Genomic DNA, 23,490 nt, shown 5'->3' with positions numbered 1-23,490 from the left:
TCTTCCTCATCTCCTTATTAAAGCAATAAATAATTTCTATTACATTCGACCATGGCACGTGCATCTCCACCCAGGCATGGTAATTATATGCTTTGATTATTTATTTGTATATTGCACCTCCTACTAGAATAGAAGTCCCACAAGGACAGAGCCTCTGTCTGTCTTGTTCCCTGATGCACCTTCTAGAACAGAGCATGATGCCTGTCACACAATAGATACTAAAAAAAAAAAAAAAAAAGGAGTGAATGGTTAGGTGGAAGGATGAATAAAAAAGCTTGGATTTAATGATGAAGGGAAAAATGGGCAGAGGAGGAATGTCCAAGGCTGGCAGTTCCCACACCCACCAGGCAGAGAGCTGAGGGGTCTTGTTCTAGAAGTCCAGGAGCTTGTTCCCTCCTTGGAGCCCCAGCACCTGCCTGTCTACACTTCATTGGGGTTGTCCTGGTCGGCATAGATAAGGAAGCCCGTGAAGAGGCTGTCGGTCCAGTAAGGGTCGTAGAAAAGCCCGTTCTGCTCTGAGTAGAAGATCTGCAGCCAGACCTCATCACCCTGCTTCAGAGCCAGGATGGTGGAGCCCGAGGCCACATCGTGATTGCCCGTGTTGGCATCGAAGGTCCGGATGCGGTACTGGCCGTTGTGCACCAGGCCGATGGCCAGGTGCTTGTTGGCCAGCGTGATGTCGTAGGTGAAGTAGTAGATTCCCGGCACGCTGCAGACAAACTTGCCACTGGACGTGTTGTAGTGGCCACCCTCGTTCATCAGGATCTTGTCAAACTTGATGGGGAGCCGCTCCCTTGGGTAGCTCTTGGTCACCGCCACTGAGAAGGCTGACTTGGCGTGGCCGCTGCCGCAGCTGCAGGGGCCTGGGAGGCCCGGCTCCCCCTTCCTGCCCTTGGGTCCTTTCTTTCCTGGTGTGCCATGCTTCCCCGGGGCACCACTGACCCCCTTGGGGCCGCGGGGGCCGGCCCGCCCAATGGCCCCGGCTTTGCCCTTTGGTCCTGGCTTTCCCCGGTTACCTGTCCGGCCAGGTGGACCTGGAAGACAGAGCAGCTGGTGTTAGGGAGGGACCTTCACAGAACTAGGCAGAGGCTGTGGGCCTTGGCTTTCCATCCTTGGAGCGGGAGCCTTTGGGTGATGGAAAAGGCAAGAACCTTTTGGAGTCACATAGAAATGGGAGCAAATCCTGATGATGTAACCGGGGCACCTCTCCCCATCTTACCTGGAATATAGGAATGGTGGTACTTACCTTTCAGAACCACTGTGGATCAGGACAAAAAGAATAACTTAAAAGAGTTTGCCCCCTTCCCTTTTCCTGTCTTCTGGGGAAGAGTCTGGTTTGTCTGTCAGATCAGTCCTTGGATGGGCTGTGGCAGGAATGGCTTGACGAAAGAATGGGAAGAAGCTTCTTGACTTCAGCACACTGATCTTGGTACAAGCCCTGCCTAGTGCACAAGGTCCCTGTCCATATGGTAAGAGTTTTAGTGTAGCATTGCTCACAATAGCAAAACTAAGAATAACTAAATGCTCATCCAAAGGAAAAGACTCAAAAATTCTGCTCTGCCCATACTGTGCAATTCTATGCAGGAGTTAAAACAGTGAGGCAGATCTATGTGCACTATATGAGGAATTCTCTCAAGTATGCTGTTAAGAGGGAAAAGCAGGTGGCAGAATCTTTTTTGTTGAAAGGAAACCACACACTAACTAGTTCTATAACCATGAAGTTGCAGAGGAGAATGGCTGGCCCACAGTCAACACTCTGCGAATATAGTTGGCATATCCTACAGAACATTCCCCGAGTCACGTTTTCCTGTAGAATGCCCCTTAGTTTTTAAGGTCTATATTTCATCAAATGTACATTTCTCTCAATAGAATATTGTTTGGCCAATGATTATAGAGTACACATGTCTATTTATGTCCCCTAAATTCAATACAACCTTTTAAACAAAACAAATGTGGTAAGGATTTGAGTCACATCCAAACACAATGGTATAACGGGTACGATTGGTAGACTGGGAGAATCAGGTGCAGATGTTTGAGAAGAGCGCTGAATGTCAGTCTAGGGCCTGCTTCTGAAGGTGGCTGGTGCCGAAAGGCATGCTGGCTTTATTGTACACAAGGCGACTCCGTGCTAGTCCCCAAATGAATGATCAGAAAGAAACATTGTAGGTGTCTTACATTCTAACAACTTACTTTGCTTCTTATGTGGATATAGGTAGGCACTTCACTGTGTTTTAGTTTTGAGTAAAGATGTAATGCATTTAAATTCTTCCTATTCTAAGAAATTGGGAAACAGATTCCCAAATAGCATTTTCTCACTGAACATCAAAGTGGCTGGCAAAGCCTGGTGTTACCACACCCAAATGTAAATTATGTAGAAAAAGGCCAGGAAGGAGACACATCTAAGCAATTAAGAGTAGTTACTTCTGGGAAGTGAGGAGAGGATGAGGAGGGTAGGAATTAAGGAGGTCTCTTGTTTTATTTGTATGGTTTGGATATATCGCAACGAGAATGTATTAGGTATTACTTGTAATTAAAAATTTTTTAAATGCAGAAAAATTAAACTAAGATCACGAAGCCGTTCCATGAAAAAATGAAAAGAAGCAAACCTTATTGCCTTAATAGTGGCAGAAAGGACTGTGAGGAGGAATAAAAACGGAGTCATGGGGTACCTGGGTGGCTCAGTGGGTTAAAGTCTCTGCCTTCGGCTCAGGACATGATCCCAGGGTTCTGGGATCGAGCCCCGCATCAGGCTCTCTGCTCAGCAGGGAGCCTGCTTCCTCCTCTCTCTCTGCCTGCCTCTCTGACTCCTTGTGATCTCTCTGTCTCTGTCAAATAAATAAATAAAATCTTAAAAAAAAAAAGGAGTCATTTCGCATTGGAATTTTATGGGGGAATAAAGGAATTTCTGAGGAAGTTCTACAGTGTGTAAAGCGGTGTGCCTCTTTCCTGAGACTTTTTTGAGGAACTCCAGGCGAAGCTGATTTTACCTGTCAAGACTCTTCTGGAGACGGATCTGTATGTGTATGTGAGGGGGAGGGTTGTTGGGTGGTTGCTACTGGTCCTAGGATGGCCCAGCTTTACTGGTCAGGACTCTGCACCTCTTTACACTGCCTTCCTTGCTATGCTGTCCTAATTCTCAGCAGAGACTCCCTGCATCACAGGAGAGATGGCCAAGAGCATCCCCCAGCCTACATCCTCATACCTCTTGATCCAGGAGAAAAAGTCAATAGCTGAGATGCCCTCTCACCTCTGGGACCAGCAAGATAAATGTCAAGGGAAGCTCTCTCCAGCCCTGCTTGGAGCCCAGGCCCAGACTGAGCTACCACCGGAGTCAGGGAATGTGACACCATGACACCTAGCGCCTGACACACTGTGAGACCTCCCCAAGTCAAAGCATTGATATAGTTATTTGGGGAAAGAGGTGCCTTTGTAGGACTTGATTTGGTGTGGTGGGAAAAGGTCTGGATTTGGAGTCTGCTCCTGGCCTGTTCCATAAGCTCAGCATGTCCGTGAAGGGGTGACTACCATTTACCGTGTATCTACCTTGGGACTGAGGCTTCCTGTCATATGTCATCTTTTTCATAGCCGGTGAGGTAAGTTGCTGTCATCATCTCTATTGTAGAGGTGAAGCAATTGAGGAATGGAGAGAAGGTAACTCATTTGCCAAAGCAGGTATGCAGGTCTGTGTCCCGAGTTCCGGTTCTTGCAGCCGTGATGTGCTGCTCTCAGGGGAACCCCCTTGACTCTCAGTTTCTCCATCTACGGTATGGGGATAGTACCTCCTTCACAGGATGGTACGGATGGCCAGTTGAGCAACATACTCATAATCGCTTGGTCAACGTTAAAAGTCATTATGGCGCCTCTACTGCTTAAAATGTACACGTGGGGATGTTTGCTGAGATCAAGGGCTCTGAGACGTAAGGAATAACAGGCTGAAAGGGCCTGGAGAGACTATTTGGTCTGTTTGCTGGCTGCCTGGCTTCTCCTCCTTCAGGGAACTACCCTTCATGACTTCCTATGGTCACACCCAGCGGCGGGCCCATGACCCAGTCCTGGCAGGTGGTGATACCTCGCCTCCATAGTCAAAAGGATTGGTCCAGGATGTGTATGTGATTTGGGAAGATTCGTCATCCTGAGATTTGCTCTGTGGATCAAGCCATGAGGAGGTAGGAGCGAGCCCAGTGGTCACCATTTCAAAACCCTTAGCCTGTGTGACAACAAAACCAACGCACTTGAGAAGCAGAGCCTTGACAACACATTTGAGCTTCTGGACCCAGACGTTGAGCTTCCCAGCTGCATGAGCCATTAAATTCCATTCAGGGCTATAAATTGAGTTTCTGTCACCTGCCACCAAAGGAATTCTGAGTAATATATCGGGAGACTTGCCTAAAGCAACTGAGCAAATCAATGCGGCAGCTGGGGAAGGAACACAAGATCTGGTACCTACTGTTCCTTTCAGGAGAATACACGGCTCTGTTTTTGTTTGTTTGTTTGTTTGTTTTTTTAATTTATTTGACAGACAGAGATCACAAGCAGGCAGAGAGGCAGGCAGAGAGAGAGGAAGGAAAGCAGGCTCCTTGCTGAGCAGAGAGCCCAATGCGGGGCTCAATCCCAGGACCCTGAGATCATGACCTGAGCCGAAGGCAGAGGGTTAACCCACTGAGCCACCCAGGTGCCCCCACGGCTCTGTTTTTTAAAGAGACATTGATTTGGTTTATAATGAAATGGGATTACTTTCAGTTTTTATAACTAAACTCTCTGTGTGTCAGAGGATGTCAACCCCCCGTGGGAACAGGAGGGGCTGGTGCCGGGCCTCTTACCTTCCTCTCCGCTGTCTCCCCTATCCCCGTCCTGGCCATCCTGGCCATCTTTTCCAGGAAAGCCCATTCTTCCTACCATTCCTGAAGGCCCCGGGGCTCCTGGGGGTCCGGGTGGGCCCTGGGGGCCAGGCAGGCTGCAGACAAGTTGAGGGGAGCCCTTTTGGAAGTCCCTGCGGGCGAAGGCTCCAAGCAGCGGGTCTGCTGCACAAGGGAGGGCACAGGCCAAGAGGACCCAAGGGATCATGGCGGTCACCTGTGGGAGGCAGAAGAGCTGTGAGCAGGCAAGTCCACTGGGCTGACTGGTGGGCAGGAGAAATGCAACCAGAGGAAGAGGAGGCAGCTGGGAGAAATTCCATTATATTTCTCTCTTGCTCTCTCCTACGTCACATACAAGTAGCTGGACAGTGTCGTCTTATTTTGAGGACATATTTGGATGAACTGAGTCATGCACCTAGAATATACTTTGGAGAGGTCTTGAGGGCGAGGCCCTTATCACCAAACTGTTGTCCTTCGGAGGAGCTGAAACCGAGGCAGGACCTGACGGCCCAGTCACACTGACTGGGAGGAGCCATGGGCGGAGAGAACTGAACTATGATTTCATTCCAGTACGTGGTACAAGCAGCCAGTTCCAGGGCAGAAATACTTCGCACTGTCAGTGATGATTTGTGGCTCTGGCTGCTTCTGTAGGGGGGTCGGGGGAGCACCAGGTGCGAACTGAGGCTCCAGTTCCAAGTCAAGTTGCCCCACACCTGAGCAGCCCTGGCTGCACCAGGAGCTGCCTGGGGGCCAGGCACAGGCTCAGAGCGATCCGTACATTACTAACTCACAGCATCCCTGCCACACAGATACTGGCGAGGGAGGACAGGCTCAGAGACGTGAGCAACAAGCCCAGCTCATGCAAGCAGCAAGTGGCAGGGCTTGGGTTTGAACAAACTGGGCAGATTCAGAGTTTGTGTCCTTTTGCTGCCGGCAATAACTCATACTTCTTTTTTAAGTGAAAAAAAAAATTAATTGAAATAATACACTTAACATGGTTTGTGAAGTCATATAATACTCTAAGTCTTATAATGAAAAACTGTGGTCTCCAGCCCCACCTCTCCTTAACCTCACACCCGACCCCACGCCCTTTTAGCTATCTCCTCTGGCATTGATATCCATTAATAGATAATATGCTAATACTGAAGGGTCGGGGGAAGGGTAGGAGGAGAGGGTAAAGGGGACTCTCTGCTGAGCAGGGAGCCCAAATCAGGGTTCAATCCCAGGACCCCGGGATCATGACCTGAGCTGAGGGCAGATGCTTAACTGACTAAGCCACCCAGGTGCCCCTCGAAAAAACTTTTTAAAGTAAGTATTAGGCTTCACGCCCAAAGTGGGCTTGAACTCATAACCCTGATATCAAGAGTCACTCTTTCTGCCAAGAAGACATCTACATGGCCAACAGACACAAGAAAAAGTGGTCAACATCACTTGGCATCAGGGAAATACAAATCAAAACCATAGCGAGATACCACCTCACACCAGTCAGAATGGCTAAAATAAACAAGTCAGGAAACGACAGATGCTGGCAAGGATGGGGAGAAAGGGGAACCCTCCTACACTGTTGGTGGGAATGCAAGCTGGTGCAACCACTCTGGAAAATAGCATGGAGGTTCCCCAAAAAGTTGAAAATAGAGCTACCCTGTGACCCAGCAATTGCACTACTGGGTATTTACCCTAACGATACAAACGTAGTGATCTGAAGGGGCACATGTACCCGAAAGTTTATAGCAGTAATGTCCACAATAGCCAAACTATGGAAAGAGCCTAGATGTCCAACAACAGATGAATGGATGAAGAAGATGTGGTATATATACACAATGGAATACTATGCAGCCACCAAAAGAAATAGAATCTTGCCATTTGCAATGATGTGGATGGAACTAGAGGGTATTATGCTGAGTGAAATACATCAATCAGAGAAAGACAATTATCATATGACCTTCCCGATATGAGGAATTTGAGAGGCAGGGCAGGGGGGTCGTGTGGGTAGGGAGGGAAAAAAATGAAACAAGATGGGATCAGGAGGGAGACAAATCATAAGAGACTGGTAGGGTGCCTGGGTGGCTCAGTGCGTTAAGCCTCTGGCTTTGGCTCAGGTCATGATCTCAGGGTCCTAGGATTGAGTCCGTGTCAGGCTCTCTGCTCAGCAGGGAGCCTGCTTCCCCCACCCTCTCTGCCCCCCTCTCTCCCTCTCTCCTGCGTTACTTCTCCTGTTTTATGCATCCCATGTCTTTCTCTCTTTAATTAAAAAAAAATTTAAAAATTTTTTTTAAATATTTTATTTATTTATTTCACAGGCGGAGATCACAAGTAGGCAGAGAGGAAGGCAGAGGTGGGGGGAGGAAGCAGCCCCCCTGCGGAGCTGAGAGCCCGATGCAGGGCTTGATCCCAGGACCCTGGGACTGTGGCTGAATCAGTCAGTAGAGTATGTGACTTTTTTTTTTTTTTTGTATTTTGCTTTCTTTCTTTCTTTCTTTCTTTCTTTTTAATAAACAAAGCAGAGGCTTTAACCCACTGAGCGACCCAGGCGCCCCTAATTAAAAAAATTTTTTTAAGGCTTCAGTTTGGTGGCATATATCCTGTGATAGCTTCCTGAAAAGTAGTACGGGAAGTAATTAAAAAAAAAAAAAAAGTTTCAAGTCTTTGGGCACCTGGGGCTCCTTGTTCAGCAGGGGGGCTGCTTCTCTCTCTGCCTGCTGCTCCCCCTGCTTGTGCTATCTCTTTCTGACAGATCAATAAATAAAATCTTTAAAAAAAAAAAAAGATGTATTTATTTATGAGAGAGACAGAGTGAGAGTACGGGGTGGGGCAGAGGGAGAGAATCTTAAGCAGACTGTCTGCTCAACACGGAGTCCGACACTGGGCTTGGTCCCACGACCCGAGAGACCACAACTGGAGCAGAAACTGAGTCAGACATTTAACTGACTAAGCCAGCGTGGCTCCCTGAGATGATGCACTCCTAGACCCTCACTGTAAAGATGCAGACACTGAGATCCAGAGCAGGAATAAGCAACTTGACCATGAGCTCTCAACAAATTGGTTCAGTCACTTCACAATCAACGGCCTTTCTCCCAAGAATGAAACTTTCTAGGCATGGAAATTTCTTGCCATGGGGAGAGCTCCAAAGGATAGCTTGCTTTGTGACCCCGGGCAAGCCCTTTTCCCTCTCTGGGCCTCAGTTTTCCCACCTGAGTAAGAAGGGGTTTGAACTAGGTCAGCAGTTCCCACATTTTGGCGTGGATCACCTCACCTGGAGGGCTTGTGCAAACCCAGATTGCCGGGCCTCGCCCCCAGGGTTTATGATTCAGTCAGTCTGTGCTGGGGCTAAAGGATTTGCATCATTAGTGACTCTCCGAGTGATGCTGATGCTGGTGGTGGTTCAGGGACCCACTTTGAGAACCATGAGCCTAGATGGTCGCTCAGGTTTCTTCATCTCTGATGCTGGGCCTTCCAGGCTTCGGCCTGCCCTCTTGCAGATATGTAAGCCTTGCTGGCTCCACTCTGCCTGTGAGGCTTCTGGCTACCTAGCCAGAGCCTTCCAGCAATGGGTGCCAGGGTGCTGGCAGGTCTGGGTCCTAGAGTTCGAGCTTTGCCCCTGGACCTTCAACTTTGCTTTCCTTCAGACCTTGTTTTGCCCTAGTTCTAGGAGCCTGTTCGGACTGCTGACTCTACTTCCCCCCCAACCCTCTCCGGCATCTCTACCCCGGGAAGAGATGAAGGGGAGAGAAAATCAGGCCTTTGCTGTCAGGGAGACGAGGGAATGCCAGAGCACAGTACTGCCCTGGACCTAGGGGCCTGTTTGCATTCCAGCTCCAAGGCTCACCTTCTTTGGATCTTATGTGATTTCTCTAGGTGAGTCTCATAGAGATGCCCTGGCCAGGTAGTACTGTCATAGAGGTAGCCCCTGGCCGGTGACTGCTTTCAATAACATTATATCATATAGTAACAAAATTATTATCTTTTCAATTTCTTTGACCCTGATTAAGTGGAGAAAACAATTTCAATGTGGTGATAGTGTATCTTTAATGCTTCCCTAGTCCTTTCTACTACCCCTTTTTAGCCAAGAGCGCTGTCATCCATAGCAGTACGTACCCATTCTTAAAGCCCCCCCGCCCCCAGCCCCAAATATACACCGAGATCTTGGGAAGCCCAGGAATATGGCACCAGGGGCCCAGGGAAGAGCATCTGCTAGGACGTAAGGAAGGCCTGTGGCCCCACATAAAGAAAGAGACTTCGATGGGGGCACAGGGGAGCTCTGGGCATCCAGTCCTCTGGAGAGGGGGGAAAGCAAGACTTAGCGGGTGAGTGTACGAGAGTGTTACAATCGAAACTTCCACTGGGCACCAGGACTCGTGAAAGGCTGTATGCTAAAAGGAGTGGTCAGGCCCAAGCGAAAAATGACAAAGGAACAGTGTGAGAGGCCTTTCTGTGATTCTTGGCACTCATTTCAGATCAAGGATTTTAAAATGTGGCCCGTGTCACTGGGACGGAGAAGGAGAACCGCCACTCCTCCGAGGCCTGTGTGAAAGGCTGAGACACTGGCTGGTGGAAGGGGGAAGAGAGTTCGGGAAGGGGCTGACTCCCTTCTCGCCTCGCTGGGAGGTGGACGGTACCAGACATTCCCCAGCAGGAGCCAGCCTGGGCCAGAGGGGTCTCTGGACAGAAAGGGAGGAGCCACAGCGGCGATAACCACGCAGGGCAGACACCAGAAAGCCGGAAGCCGAGGGCGAGGACTGGACTTGCCAGCGAAAAGAGAATGTGTGTGGCCCACTTCAAAGCTGTTACAGTCCAAGTCCAATATGGCGGCTCCAAGGAGCCGGCAAAAGGCCCCCACAAAAGAGGTAACTTTGATGTCTGCCAAGCCAAGAGAGCAAGAGCAGTCTCTGCCTAGACGCATGGGAGAGCCCTCCCGCTGCCTGTCCCCTTACCTCTCTTTCCTTCAACTGGAAACAGGTGAGCTAGGAAAGGGGGCACATGGCCCTGCTAGCTTCCCATCTGGGCTGGGGGACAGGAGGAAGCCTCACCTTTGAATGAAGATTGAAGATGTGATTCCCCAGGAGTGGATGCCAGGGCCTGGGAGGTCCCTCCCTGGCTACATTACAAAGGGGCAGAGGAGGCAAAAATGTGTGTTTCTGGGGTCACCTGTGCTCCCCCTCGCTGGCCTGAGTGACAGCACAGGTGGTAGGCAGACCTGGAGAACGTGCTGAAGTGTCATGTGCGTGATGTACTTTTGAAGAATTGTGTCCTTGACCCTTCCAGGTACCAGGCATCTCCATCTCCTTCCCTGGTCTGCTTGACAAGAGTCTTAGAAAACTGCCACTGCTCCGTGTGAGCTGTGATACATCTGGGTGCCCACAAGAGAAACTGACTCCTCAAAGCAGGTTTGAAATGGTCTGAAAAGTTGCCACCTGCAAACATTTTGGACCAGGGAGAGGGAGGAAGGAAGCGGGTGGGGGCGAGTCTTCTAGGCAGAGGAGGTCCTGCAAACAGCTAGATGAAGAAAGGCAGGAAGGAGAGACAGCTAGATGAACGAGGAAGGAAGGAGAGGAAGCATCTGCTTCGGTTTACGAGCCCCCTTTTCTCTTCTGATGATCACTCTTGGCCACAGAGCCCAGCAAGAGGGAGGAAGGTCTGCCGTCCAGCCTACCTCCGCTGGCACCAGCCTCTTTGGACAACAGGGGATTCTGCTCAGTGACAGCTGGCCCAGGGCAGGCCCCAGCGGCTGGGTGGAGGCGCAGGCCTCTGGAACAAGCACCGAGCAAGGGATTTCTCAGAGCTGGAGTCTGGCGGTTCCCGCAGTCCGAGCCAGGAACTGTTTTGGAAATAAAGGCGGGGAGACTAGATTCTGGAGGGAGAGAGAGGCTCCTTGTCTCCAGGGCACCTCCAAGAAAAACAAGGCTGCAAAAAATTCCTGCTCCCAGCCCCAGTGCCCCTGCTCTCCTGCCCTCCCAAGTCTGGCCCCAGGCCAACTCTTCACACTTTGGTGGTGAGACAAACTGGGTGTTGGGGGCTTAGAAGGGAGCCAGAGCCCCAAGTCGTCCATATAGGTTACCTCTTCCAGGGTCTTTTAAATAAATTTAGAAACGGGGCGCCTGGGTGCCTCAGTGCATTAAAGCCTCTGCCTTCAGCTCAGGCCCTGATCCCAGGGTCCTGGGATCAAGCCCTATATCAGGCTCTCTGCTCAGCGGGGAGCCTGCTTCCTCCCTCTCTCTGCTTGCCTCTCTGCCTACTTGTGATCTCTGCCTGTCAAATAAATAAATAAATAAATAAATTTAGAATAACATACTTGGGGAGGTCCCCAAGGGACCATCCCCTTTAGTTACAGACAAAGAAACTGAGGCAGAGGTAAATGGACTTTACTAGATGCCCACAGTGTTCCAGGCACTGTATGAAGCTCTTTACATGAATTACTTTATTTGAAGTTTATAATAAACTCTGTGAAGGTGGTAAACTTACTATGCTATTTTTCAGAGGAAGAAACAGGCTCTGCAAAGTGAAATGATTTACCTAAAGTTACACAATTGGAGCGATGGGGACCCCATTCAAACCAGTGTCTGAGGGGATCTGAAGACCACACTTAATTAACTCCACCTTGTGCCCCTCTCCTGCTATTTTTGTCCTGTTTTATACAAGAGGAAACTGAAGCTCAGGGAGGCTAATTTACTCTTATTTACACAACTAGTTCATGGCAGAAGTTATATTTGAACTTGGGTTTGGCTGACCCTAATGCCCAAACGCTTTCCATTATGTCAGCATTTCTTAGATTTTCATCCTAAATATTCTGAATCATAGAAAAGACTCTGAAGCATTTGCCAAAGCCACATGCAACAACAGAGAAATTTCTTTAAAGTCAGTTTACACAGACATGCGAGCGTGCGTGGGCGCGCACACGCACACACACACGTATATATATAATACATGACTTTAAAAATGTAGATGTGATTTTTTTTCTCCCTCAGGATACTTGAGTAATCGATGCTTAAGGGAAACCTCCTAACCTTTGAGAGGCCCACAAGTGGCTTAGCCAAGGTGATAGGGCGGAGATGGGGGGCCCGTCATGGGCCCTGACTTCCACAAGCCCCTTCGGAGTGTTAACGGAGTGTCCCCCGTTAACATGAGCAGAACTGAAAGACTAGGGTGCACAAAGCCCATCTCCATCCCCAGCAGCTCATTCCTTGCTTTGACCCAGCAGGGCCCCCCTTCCCCCACAGTTACTCCCCATGTGAAGCCAGAGGGCCCGTTCAAACAGAACTCCACCACATCACTTCCTGGAGGGACTTAATCCAGTTGTTGCTGGCTGTAAGGGCAACAAACATCAGAAATCCTGACGTGGCTCACAAGGCCCTAAGTGACCCAGGCCACCACTGCACCCCTGCCAGCTCCCCCTGCCTCTCTCTGCTCCCTCCCCCAGCTATGCTCCTTCAGGCCACTGCTCTAGTCTGCCAGCCCAAGAGCCCCACCCTCTTGGCTAGCTGGCTCTTTATCCACTGTGTTTCTGCTTAAAGGTCACTTCCTCCAAGGCCTTCCCTGAGGCTCCCTCTCCCACAGCTCTCCCGCCCTTTGGACCCCAGCTCCTTGTCTGTGCCTTTCTAGCCCAATGATGCACCTGTGTTCACTGGGTTAGCTCGCTCCTCTGCTTACTGGGCCAGTTTTCTCTCCCATTAAAATGGAAGCCCCATGGGAGCAGGGACCCCAGCAGACCTGCTATATGCCCATGCCTTCCAACTTCCTTGCCCACAGTGGGTATTCAAGAAGCATTTGCCTCATTGGGCGCCTGGGTGGCTCAAAGGGTTAAAGGCTCTGCCTTCAGCTCAGGTCATGATCCCAGGGTCCTGGGATCGAGCCGGTTCTCTGCTCAGCAGGGATCCTGTCCACCACCCCCCCCTCCCCCCCCCCGCCGCCGCCTGCCTCTGCCTGCTTGTGATCTCTGTCAAGCAAATAAGTAAAAATCTTAAAAAAAAAAAAAAGAAGCATTTGCCTCATTAATGAGTGAGATATGCACTCTGCCCTCAAGAAAGTCCACAGTGAGGAGAAAACAAGGCAATGGCCTAAATCAAAGGAATCCTTGGATCCAAATAAGTTTTCTCAAAAAAAAAAAAAAAGCAAGTTTTCTCCCTTTTGAGGTTTTTCTAACTCAAAGCGGATCTAATTCTAATTCCTCCTTCCTTTTGGCCTTCTAGAGCACAGGCTCCCCACTCCAGGCATGGCACTTACAGAGTATTTTATATGCAGTAGGTACTCCATAAATATTTGTCCAACTGATCAGAGCGGGGGAAAGTATTGATCCTTCCTCAGCTTTTCAAGAACTATCTTAGTTCCTGGGACACCTGGGTGGCTCAGTCGGTTAGGCATCCAACTCTTGATTTCAGCTCCAGTCATGATCTTGGGGTCATGAGACAGAGCTCTGTGTCAGGCTCCATGCTCAGTGCGGAGTCTGCTCGAGATCATCTCTCTCTCTCTCTCTCCCCCTCTGCTGCTCCCCCTGCTTGCGCTGGCACACACGCACATACTCTCTCTCTCTCTCTCTCTCTCTCTCTCTCTCAAATAAATAAATAAACCTTAAAAAAACAAAAATATCTTATTTCCTAAGTTCTTTCTGGTGGGAGTTGAATAAGAAGGCTGTGACAGTCTTTCTGCTGTAGGGGAAAAAAATGTTAGTTGATTAAACCTCCAAAATGAAGTCATGAGGTATTAAACTTGGAAGAAGTTCTTCAGTCTGGTTTTAATCTGTCCAGTCCCTGGGCTTCTCACCTCTCAGTTAAGTAGCTAATGATTCATAAATACTCATATTCTAGGAAGACACTGGCTAATGAGCCCAAGCCTGAAATCCACTGTCAGGGCAAGAGCCTTCCTCCTCCTATCTGCCCTTGGCCCTCAAGACACGGCCCCTGATTCATTTCCAAGGATCCTCGGGCCAGACTGTGATGCAAGAAGGAGCAGAAGTGGGGACACCAGTGTCTTGCTGACTATCCCTGAGTGTGGTCTGCTGGAAGAAACTCCAGGGCCACTTGTCCAGGCTGGATGCTCTCTTCTGAGCCATCCTGCCTTGGAGACTAGAAGATCTCCCTTATGCTTAAATAAATATGACTTGTTGGTTATTGGGTGATGACACAGTGGCAGGTAGGGTGGTGTTTAACTCTGTGATTAGGAGCTATGGGAAACCCACCCACTTAGTTTCCCCAACTAATGGCAATAATGGTTTAATCACCTCATGGAGTTTCTGTAGGAACAATGAGATAACCTCCTGAAAGCTTCAAGCCCAGTGTGTGACTCAGTGACTGCTCAGCAGTTGGAGAGAGAGCTCTTCCTGAAATACCCACTAGCCCTCCCTCCTCCCCATGAAGCCCACAGACCCTTGCCTGCCTCATCCTTCAGGGCTCAGATCTACTACCATCTCCTCAGAAGGAAATGTCTGGTCATGGGACCAAGAGTACCTCGTCCACTCCAGCTAGTTTGCTTTTCCTTCCCAAGCACTTGGACCGAGCTGTGATTTTATAGGTATTGGTGTCTTGACCCACTAACAGTGTGCTTCCTCTGGCGTGGAAGGTCCAGGAAAGTGAGTCCCTGCCTGTCTTGCTCTTGATCATGTCACCAGACCCCAGCACAGTACCACCCCCCACAAAGGAGTGCTCAGCTCAGAGTTGTTCCTCAGCCTTGCACGAGACAGCCCTTGTAATAAAAGGGTAACAGGATCAAAGCTTTCATTTGCTTTGTGCAGATGACAAAGCCACATTTGGCCAATGAGGGAGGCACAGCGAGATGACTGGTCTTGGACCGGAAGACGTGGGTCCCAGCGCTGGTTTTATAACTTACTAGGAACGTGACTGTGGGGAAGTCATCTCTTACCCCAGCTTCTACTTCTGCACCTATGAAATGGGGGTGGTAACACTCATTCTGCCTCCCTTCTAGGGCTGTTCTGAGACTCAAACAAGATAACCAACACTGTGAGCAAACAGGATACAAAAGTTTGCGCCTTGCTGAAAATTGTAATTGCCCTGTATCACCTACCCCTGAACTATCAGCAAGCAGTCCTGACCTCCCACTAGGAGCCCCTGGAGTGTCTGGGGAGGCCGGTTCTGGCAGGGGGCTGCTGGGGATACCTGATTCTGACCCAGCAAGCAATTTCCCCAGATTTTGGAGTTAAAGGGGAAGAGCTGGTGGCTGGAATGGTGTGCAGCTCTCTTGCAGATGAAGCTCCCTGAACATTCCCTTTGATGGGAGCGAGAACTTCATAATGAAAAACACCCCTTGCCCTCCCTGGATTCCAGGAAGCAGATTGGAAACAGCCCTCTCCAGCTTCTCTGAAAAGCTGACAGCCTGCTTGGAGGAGAGGGGCTGGCGACAGCTCCTCATGTAAGGCTCACAGAAAAGTCCCCTTTCCTGGGATTTGGAAACACTCCAGTAACCCAAGTCTAATACAGAAGATTAAAAGGCAAGGGGCCCACTTGCCAAGAGGTTCCAGAAACCATCCAATCTGCTGTTTTCTCCTACTACACTCCCTGCCTCTGGCTGGGTATAGAAAAAGAGGCCCAAGGACAAAGCGTGACCCAGTGAGATCCCAGGAGCGGGGATCTCACAGGGTTTACGTCAGCAAACACTCCTGAAGGCACACTGGAAGTCGCTATACCGTCCGCTATATACACCTAAACCTCGACCAACCGACAAACTCGGCATGCGAGGTGCTGTGCTGGACACGGGGCCCACCCCACAAGGCCCCGGCTGCTTCGTGTTGGATCCCAGCTGCCCGTGCAATGAGGGCTCCCAGCCACCCAGCTTCGGAGCTGCCCACAGCTGTTTCCAGCACGGAGACGGAGGACCGCAGTGAGCCATAAGAATGCAGCTGGTGTGCCAGATGGGAGGGGAGGGAGGGAGGCCTGAGGGTGTTCAGAGCCCTGTATCCAGCTTGTTCTGGGGGCCAGCCCCTAAGTGGCAGCCCAGAGGTCTGGGGAGTGTGTTTGAGTGGCACCGTCCAAGAGCCACCATTTGAAGTGGGTCTCATTGCCACGTTAAAAAGGTAAAAAGAAGCCGTGAAATTAATTTTAATATGTTATGTAGCCTTATCTCTCTCAAAGATCATTTCAATGTGTAATTGATGTAAAAAGGATTAATGAGGCATTTTGCATTTGTTAATCAGCACTGAGAGCTGGCAACCCAGTGTGTACTTTCCCCTCGCAGACCGGCCGCGTGGTGGCCGGGATTAGCTCTAAACCAAGCCACTTGAGTTGAACTAGCTGAACTCGCCGTGGGACCTTTTACAATTTACTTATTCTATTTCCCTCAGCCTTGTCCTCTCCAAAATGGGCACAACAATACTACTACTACTGCCTTGGAAGGTTGTTAGGACATAATGTCTCTAGACAAGACATGGCCTGTGGTGAGGGGTACAAAAGCACGAGCTATGATTACTGCATTATTTCTTATCCTTCCAAAGATCAAACAGGATGATGGATGTTGAAAGTAAAGCATGGTACAGAAATCAAGACCTTGTTCAAAACTGTAATTCTCACCAACTGCAGCTGAACTCATGAAAAGCAGTCCTGATTTCTGAGACCTGTGGCGTTTCAGGCGGAGGCCCCTGACTACTTCTCTTTCTCCATTTTCACTTAAGCTAGCTTGCTTTGTGTTTCTGTCACTTGCCACCAAAAGCCAGGAGGCTTGGCCTTTGCTCCGGGCCTGGCATTGCCTCCTGAGGGAAGGACGGGGGTGACTGTCTTGGCCCCACACCGCTGAGACACCTGGTGTGTTCACGCTCCATAAAGCACAGACAGGTCAGTCAGTGGGACAGTGCTTAGCTCAGCCGGTGACAGGAGGCCACATGGGCTACCTTGGCTTGGTACCAAGGCTCGGCACGTGGATGCCCATAAATGGTGCCACTTATTGCCTCTGAGGCCAGACACTGGGATTCTGGAGATGAAATGATGTGGCTGCCACCCTCACAGGGCACATGTTTAGGTTATATTGAGGGTCTAGCCTGGCCCACTCGGGTGCCCAGGATGGAAAGTGAGCCTTGAACCTCCTTTCTCTTTGAATCAGGCTCTCTTTCCAAAGAGCATCCAGGACCATGCAGAAGGCAAGGGAAGGGAACTGTGGGGTGAGATGATCCCTTGGAATGGTACAGAAAGGGCCACATTTGAAGACCCAGGAACTGAGGGAGGGAAGAAATTCTGAACTCTGAAGGGCTAGGGAGCAAAGGCTAAGTTTGCCTGGACTTCTCTGAACTGCTGGTCTCCATGGAGCCTGTTTCAGTCAGGCCCTGACAGGCATTCAGGGTACTCTAAGGATTTGACACAGGGCTGGCCTTCGAGAAGCACAGAGTTGGTCTGGTGCTTAGGATTCATCTTATAGATAGATGTTCGACCTCTGCTATTGTACCACCTCTGGGCCTCAATTTCCTTGTCTGTAAAATGGGAAAAAAATATTGTAATGTCTTATTTAAGCCACCTGGATTTGAAATAGCATGACAGAAAAATATTTCTTCTCTTTACGTGTGAAATCTGAAATAACTCAACCCCTGCCTCCCAATTAAAAGTTTGTCAAGAACCTTGCAAGGCAGTATGACTTACAAATTGTCAACTGTGCTTCCGCGAGAGCCACGAGACAACGCTAGTCTAGTAGGTGAGCGGATGTACCTGCGATCCTCCAGCAGGTGAAGTGTGAATGACACCAATTTGAATAATTTGAGGTCTTTACTCCCTGAGCCATTAAATTGCTCATACCTCCCTTATAGAATAATTGTGAATATCAAATGAGATGACGCAGTAACTAGGCACCAGTAAGCACTCCGTAATGGTCGTGTTATTCTGACATAATGAAAATAGGTGACAAGCATGTGAGATAGGATATAACAGGAGGTTAAAGGAGCAGACCTGGTTCTGCCGTTGCCTCATCTGTAAAATATGAGAAAGGTGAGCTAAGCGGTTGTGACAACAGCTCAAACGCAGTTTTAACAGCTGATAGGGGTTGACAGCAAGGCAACAAACACTAAGGGGGCATTGTGTTTGTTTAAATTTGAAATTGTTGCCAGTGCAAAATGTGGGAGATTTTAAAGTCAAGATTTCCAGGCACAAGCAACAGAGTCTGCGGCTCCCGCAAGGTGCAAAGCGCTCTTGCCAGCCCCCGGCCTCCCTGCCTTCTGCCTGAGCTCCAGGTCTCCACCTGCTGAAAATACCGGCGGCTGGTCCATGCCTCTCCCGCCTTCCAGGACCTGAAGTCCGGAGTTGGATCTGCACACTGTTCCTGGCATCTAGAACCCAAGCCAGCTATTCTGCAAACTCACCCCGGGCACATTGAGGAGCCCCCGGAGCAGGAGCTGAGGCATACCCAGTGCCCGCGGTGCCAGAGAGCTCCATGGGAGCCACGTATGGAGGGTGCGCCTGCCTGCCTCGGGTACAAAAGGAGGAGGAGGGAAGGCGAGATGGACAGCACTAGCCCACTCGCCAGAGAGAAGACTCCTGGGAACCTTGCTTCCAGTGAAGACGGCGCAGAGGTGAGTGACAGTGACCACAGCATGACAGAGCTGTACCCACCCGAGTTGGTCACCAGAAGGGACCTGGGAGGGACTGAGCATGGGGGCAGCACCGATGACTGTTTGACAGAGGAGGTGAGAGGCGAAGGTGTCCAAGAAAGAAGGGCCTTGGGGCCAGAGAAGAGATGGAAGCCGACCAGGAGCCGGTCCTCAAGCCCTGGGAGAAGCAACTGGGCTCACCAAAGAAGTTCAAAAGTCATCACCATAAACCTAATAGCTTCAGCTCTTTTAAACAGGTTAATAGAAGGTTGTTGGAAAAGGCAAAAAAATTTTTCAACAATCAAGATCTTTGGGTTTTCTTGAGAATCTAAGGGATCTGGCAACATTTGGCAAGGTGCAAATAGGCTGCCTCTTGGAGTGTTATGGGCTGAAATGTGTTCCCCCAAATTCATATGTTGAAGTCTTAATCCCCAAAACCTCAGAATGGGGCAATATTTGGAGGTTGGGGCTTTGAAGAGTAGTAAAGGGAAATAAAGTCATATGGATGGGCCCTGTTTCACGATGACTGGCATCCTCATAAAGAGATTAGGACACAACACACAGAGGGGTGACCATGTGAGGGCCCAGCAAGAAGGTGGCCATCTGCAAGCCACGGAGAGAGACCGCAGAAGGAACTAACCCCATTGTCACCATAATGGTAGACTTCTAGCCCCTGGAACTCTGAGGGAATAACTTTCTGTTGCTTAAGTCACCAGGCTGTGGTACTTTGTTATGGCCTCCTTAACAGACCACGACGCAGAACCTACATTCCCCATTGTCCACAGCACTTACCACTCCCTGATGGCATGCATCGTTCTTACTTTTGGGTCACACCAACCCCTGTCAGCATCTGAGTTGGCAACCCCTGACCCGGAGGGAAAGGATGTTCTCCACCTATGTTGTGTGTTCTTACTTCAAAGCTCGACCTTCATTTTCCCCTTTTGCTCTCCTCACCGTTCTGTAAGGCTGATGCTATCGTCCTCACTTGGCTGAAGAGAAAACAGGGCTCAGAAAAGTGAAGTCATTTTTTCCCAGGCCTGCTGACTTGGGGTGCGGGGCTCCTGTCCCTCTGCCATGGGCTTGGGCATAGAACCCACAAACATAAAGCCTTAAAACACAGCAATGCACACATCCAAGGAGGCTTATTTTCTTGGAAAAAGATTTGGTGCAGAATTCCTTTCAAAAGTATATCTAGAATAGAATCTGAACCGAAATCTGCTTTATGCAGGAGTTCATCTCATGGAGGCAAAACCCGGTTGGCAAGCCTCTGACTGGGAGGAAGGGTGAGGGAGTCTGGGAGGGTGTCCACGGACTTGTGAGCCTACGCTGAACTTTCAGGAGCAGAAAGCAGCAGAGACTGGCACAGGAGGAAAGAAGGGTCAGTTCCCTGCGTCCAAGCAGCTGAGGAGGAGTAGCAAGATAGGGAAGAAGAGGGGGGTTTGCAGAGAAGGCAGTCACTTCCCGGGGGAACTCCCTGAATATTTGATGGAGGCAGAATAGCTTCTGAGAGGACCCCAGACTTGTGACACAAATCTCCACTTACTCGTGCGGTGACAAACTATGACACTGTTATGAGAACAAAGTCAGTCCAGACATGCAGACGGAAAGACGGCCAAGATACACCAAGTGAAAAAGGCATGTTGCGGTATGGAATGCAAAGTATGATCTTTTTTAGTTAAAAAGGACAACACACACACACACACACACACACACACACACTAACTTCTGAAAAGACACAACTTCTTGATAAATGGGTTTCCTCTCAGAATTAGGAATGAGCTTTTACTTTTTACTTTATCCCTTTTTGTACTGTCTAAATTTCTTATGATGAGCACTGTTAATTTTATAGCATTTAAAACAAAAGGTGACCCTTATCTTTAAGTATTAGAAGACAGGCAAAGCTGGTGTCCCTGCTAGGAGATGGAGAGAAGCCAGACACTGGGAAGAAGCCAAGACCATGGTGCACTTGCTGTGTTAGAATGAAGGGTAGCAGTGATGTTCTAAGGGTGCTGGAAGGGCAACGTGTGTCTAGTGGATACAGTTACCAGATAACAGAATAAACCAGAAGAGCACTGTGTAAATGAGGGGAGGGGGCAGACGGGGAGGAGAGGAGACATCAGACTTTGAACAAGGCTAACTGAGCACCAGCCTTGGGTTGACATATATAGGATGTTGTTGCTATTGCTGAGGACAGACTTTGAACAAGGCTAACTGAGCACCAGCCATGGGTTGACATATATAGGATGTTGTTGCTATTGCTGCTGGTTCAGTGGGGGCAGGAACAGGGGGTCCCTGGGAGATGGTGGATCTACGGGGGTAGATTTTGAATGGTTCCAGGTAGGAGAGTTTTGTGATCGAAGAGCAGAGGAGGATTGTGCAGAAGTTGTGCAAATGAGGACTGGAAGACCACCGGGGGCCATTGCGATCTTTCAGTGGAGAGATACAGTCCTAGAATAGGACCATGACAGCGGGGTTGGGGAAATATGAACAAAGTAACTAAGACGAGGCTTAGAGACAAGTAGTTTTGGGGAAGGGAGTTGAAAGAATGGCTGCAAACCTCAACTTACCGCTTAGTACCTTTTGAGCTCAGTTTGCCCGTTTAATAATATATTTAATTAAAGAAGTGCTGTGAGAAGTAAGTGAGATCAGGCTCTCCGTAAATACGAACTAGGATTGTTAGCTCTGGTATTGGACTCAGACTCACCAGGGTTCAAATCCCTTTACCACCAGTTACTAGCTGTGCAACCTGAAGCAAGTCATTAACGTCTCTGAGCCTGGTTCCTCTTTGGCAGATGGGGATAACCTGTCATCATGGAAATGAAACAACACACCAAATGGCTGGCAGAGCCTGCCACAAAATAGGCGCTCAATAAATGGTAGTGGTGTTCCTATCAACCGTGAAGCCACTTAGCACGGAGCCTGGCGTACAGAGAGCACTCAGCACATGTTAAGTCATGATATAGTTCATAAGGCAGAGGTCGGGAGCCAGGAATCCCGGGGCTGGCCGGCCTGCAAAGAGGATAAGTTTGCAGCCCTCGACCTGCCACCCTCGCAGACCCCTGCCCCGGCCTCAGCACCACGGAGCCCTCCCCTCCCACCTGCGCGCTCCCCGTCGGCGGGCGGGCGGCGAAGGCGCTGCGCGGGGAGCGCACGGACACTCACCCTCGCAGCCTCGGCCACGTCCAGGGGCTTCCGGAACCGCGAAGCTGTCCGCGGAGCTCGGCGTCCCGCCTCTTGCCGCGGCTGCTCTGCGGGCGCCCGCCCCAGGCATACTTTTCCCATCCCGTCATGGGCGGGAGCGCGCCGTCCCGGTCACGTGGGCCCGCCCGCGGCTCCGTGCGCTCCCTTCGGCCTCAGTTTGGAAAAAAAACTTCTGCGCTGGTGACGGCTTGAGTGTGTCAATGCAGGTATCTGTGTAGTTAGAGCTTGTCAGCGTGTTTGAAGGTTTCCATGCACGAGAGTGATGGCTACCCAGGCGTTTGTAAGGGTGTGGGTATTTGTGCGTGTGTCCGAAGAAATCTCTGTATTGCTTGCACGTGAGCATTCATCTCGCTTCCGACCAGAGGATGCGTGTGGGCAGGACAGCTATAGCAGCGTAAATTCCCCGGGTATGGAATTTGCCTGTATTTGAGTGATTATGAATCATGTGTGCATGTTTAGGTGTGTGTGTGTGTGTGTGTGTGTGTGTGTGCATTCTCAAGTGCGTGTCCAAACATTCATCAGGGCTCCTGTATGCACATATACACACGTCCAAGATTGCTGCTGGCGGGGAAGTGGGGGGAGGGCGCTGAAGTGCACTTCATTTGCTGGGTGTACACAACAGTGCCTGGATATCTGCGTGCTCCATACACGTTGAAATGTGCGTATGGGTGTGCACAACCACGTACCAGTGTGTATGTGCATGATTTCTGGGTGGCATCTGTGTAGCGGCTCATTCTGGGTGTGTTTATATGTACACGTGCCTTGGTGTAGATTCCGTCCAGATGTGAGTGTGCACATATGAAATAGTGCCCTGCGTCCCAGCCCTCATCTCCCTCCTCCCAGGAGGTAAAGCTTCCCTGGCTTCACTTACTCTCTGTCCCTGCCTCCAAGTCCCAGAACAGGCAGAGTTGCAAGAACCTGAACAGGTTGCAAGTAGACACTAGAAGAAAGAAAACCACAGAGGCTCGGCCTTAGCTTTTTCCTCCTCTTTCCACCGCTCTCTTCTATGAGCTTCCAGCATTTTACTCCGAGGCCAGAGCATCTGCCTAGCAGATGGTATATGACCTACATTCAGAATTTTAATGCAGATATGCGTTTGAACTCTGCTGGTTCCACCACCTAAGTCCTTTACCTCATGGATGGTGTTTCATCTTCTGAAAAGTAGAGAGAGTAATGATTATATTATTGCGTTGTCTTTCCCCCTCGAAGATGGCCCACTCCCCCATAAAGGTGTTTGGTAAGCCACTGAACTATGTAGAGAATTATTACTAATATTACATAAACAGTAGCTGAGACTGAAAGTTAGCAGGCTTAACGGGTGTTCATCCAACAAACATTTGATAAGCCTCAAAATGTTATCTGTCAGTCCCTGAGCCAGGTGCCGGGGATATGGAGGTAAACCAGAAATGTCTGGTGCCTGTCCTCGTGGAACTTGGAGTCTCATGAGGATGACACGAGTGGCTACAAGTGAAATGAGTATCACAGAAGAAGAAAACACTGGGTATGAAACTGGGTGTTCAGGGGAAGACCTGGTTCGAGCCCTGAGGGAGGGTTGGGACTTGTTTTGGTGTAGGGGAGTGTGAGCTCTAAACACAGAGGAAAGGTGACATGTGAAGTAGGGTTTAGTGTGTTGATTCTTAGATGGCTGGAAAGGGGACTTCTGTCCACCACTCCCTCTGGGTACCTTGGTCTGTTCCCAAATATGTCAGGAATGAAAAAGGTACGGAAACGTTGCCTCGAATGCATGGATGCCACTCACAACCTAAAGGGCTCCAGGAGAGAGTTGGAATCTCCCATGTGTTACCCATGGGGGTCCACAGCCATAGAGTTTGAAATCCCTGACATGCTCTTGTTGGTAAGGAGAGGGTTGAAGAGAAGTACAGGAAAGGGAAAAGAAGTATGGCAGAAGGGCACCTGGGAAGCACT

The 23,490-nt window shown here is 49.7% G+C and overlaps 1 protein-coding gene across 2 annotated transcripts; it reads right to left on the bottom strand.

Moving 5' to 3' along the window:
- Window positions 1–260: 260 nt before the first annotated feature.
- C1QTNF2 (C1q and TNF related 2) lies at window positions 261–21,649 on the bottom strand. 2 transcript variants are annotated; one of them, XM_032337133.1, is made up of 3 exons: window positions 21,526–21,639; window positions 4,821–5,073; window positions 261–1,034 (listed from the first exon to the last, which is right to left on the bottom strand). In XM_032337133.1, exons 2-3 carry the CDS (start codon window positions 5,062–5,064, stop codon window positions 421–423), a joined length of 858 nt encoding a protein of 285 aa, XP_032193024.1. In that variant the 5' UTR covers window positions 5,065–5,073; window positions 21,526–21,639; the 3' UTR covers window positions 261–420. The 2 variants fall into 2 exon arrangements, with proteins under 2 accessions (XP_032193024.1, XP_032193026.1); XM_032337135.1 differs by lacking the exon at window positions 4,821–5,073 and having other exon boundaries at window positions 21,526–21,649.
- Between the last annotated feature and the right edge of the window lie 1,841 nt (window positions 21,650–23,490).

Source organism: Mustela erminea, chromosome 3, assembly GCF_009829155.1.
Source record: "Mustela erminea isolate mMusErm1 chromosome 3, mMusErm1.Pri, whole genome shotgun sequence".
Classification (NCBI taxonomy): Eukaryota; Metazoa; Chordata; class Mammalia; order Carnivora; family Mustelidae; genus Mustela; species Mustela erminea.
This window is presented reverse-complemented; position numbering and strand designations above follow the sequence as displayed.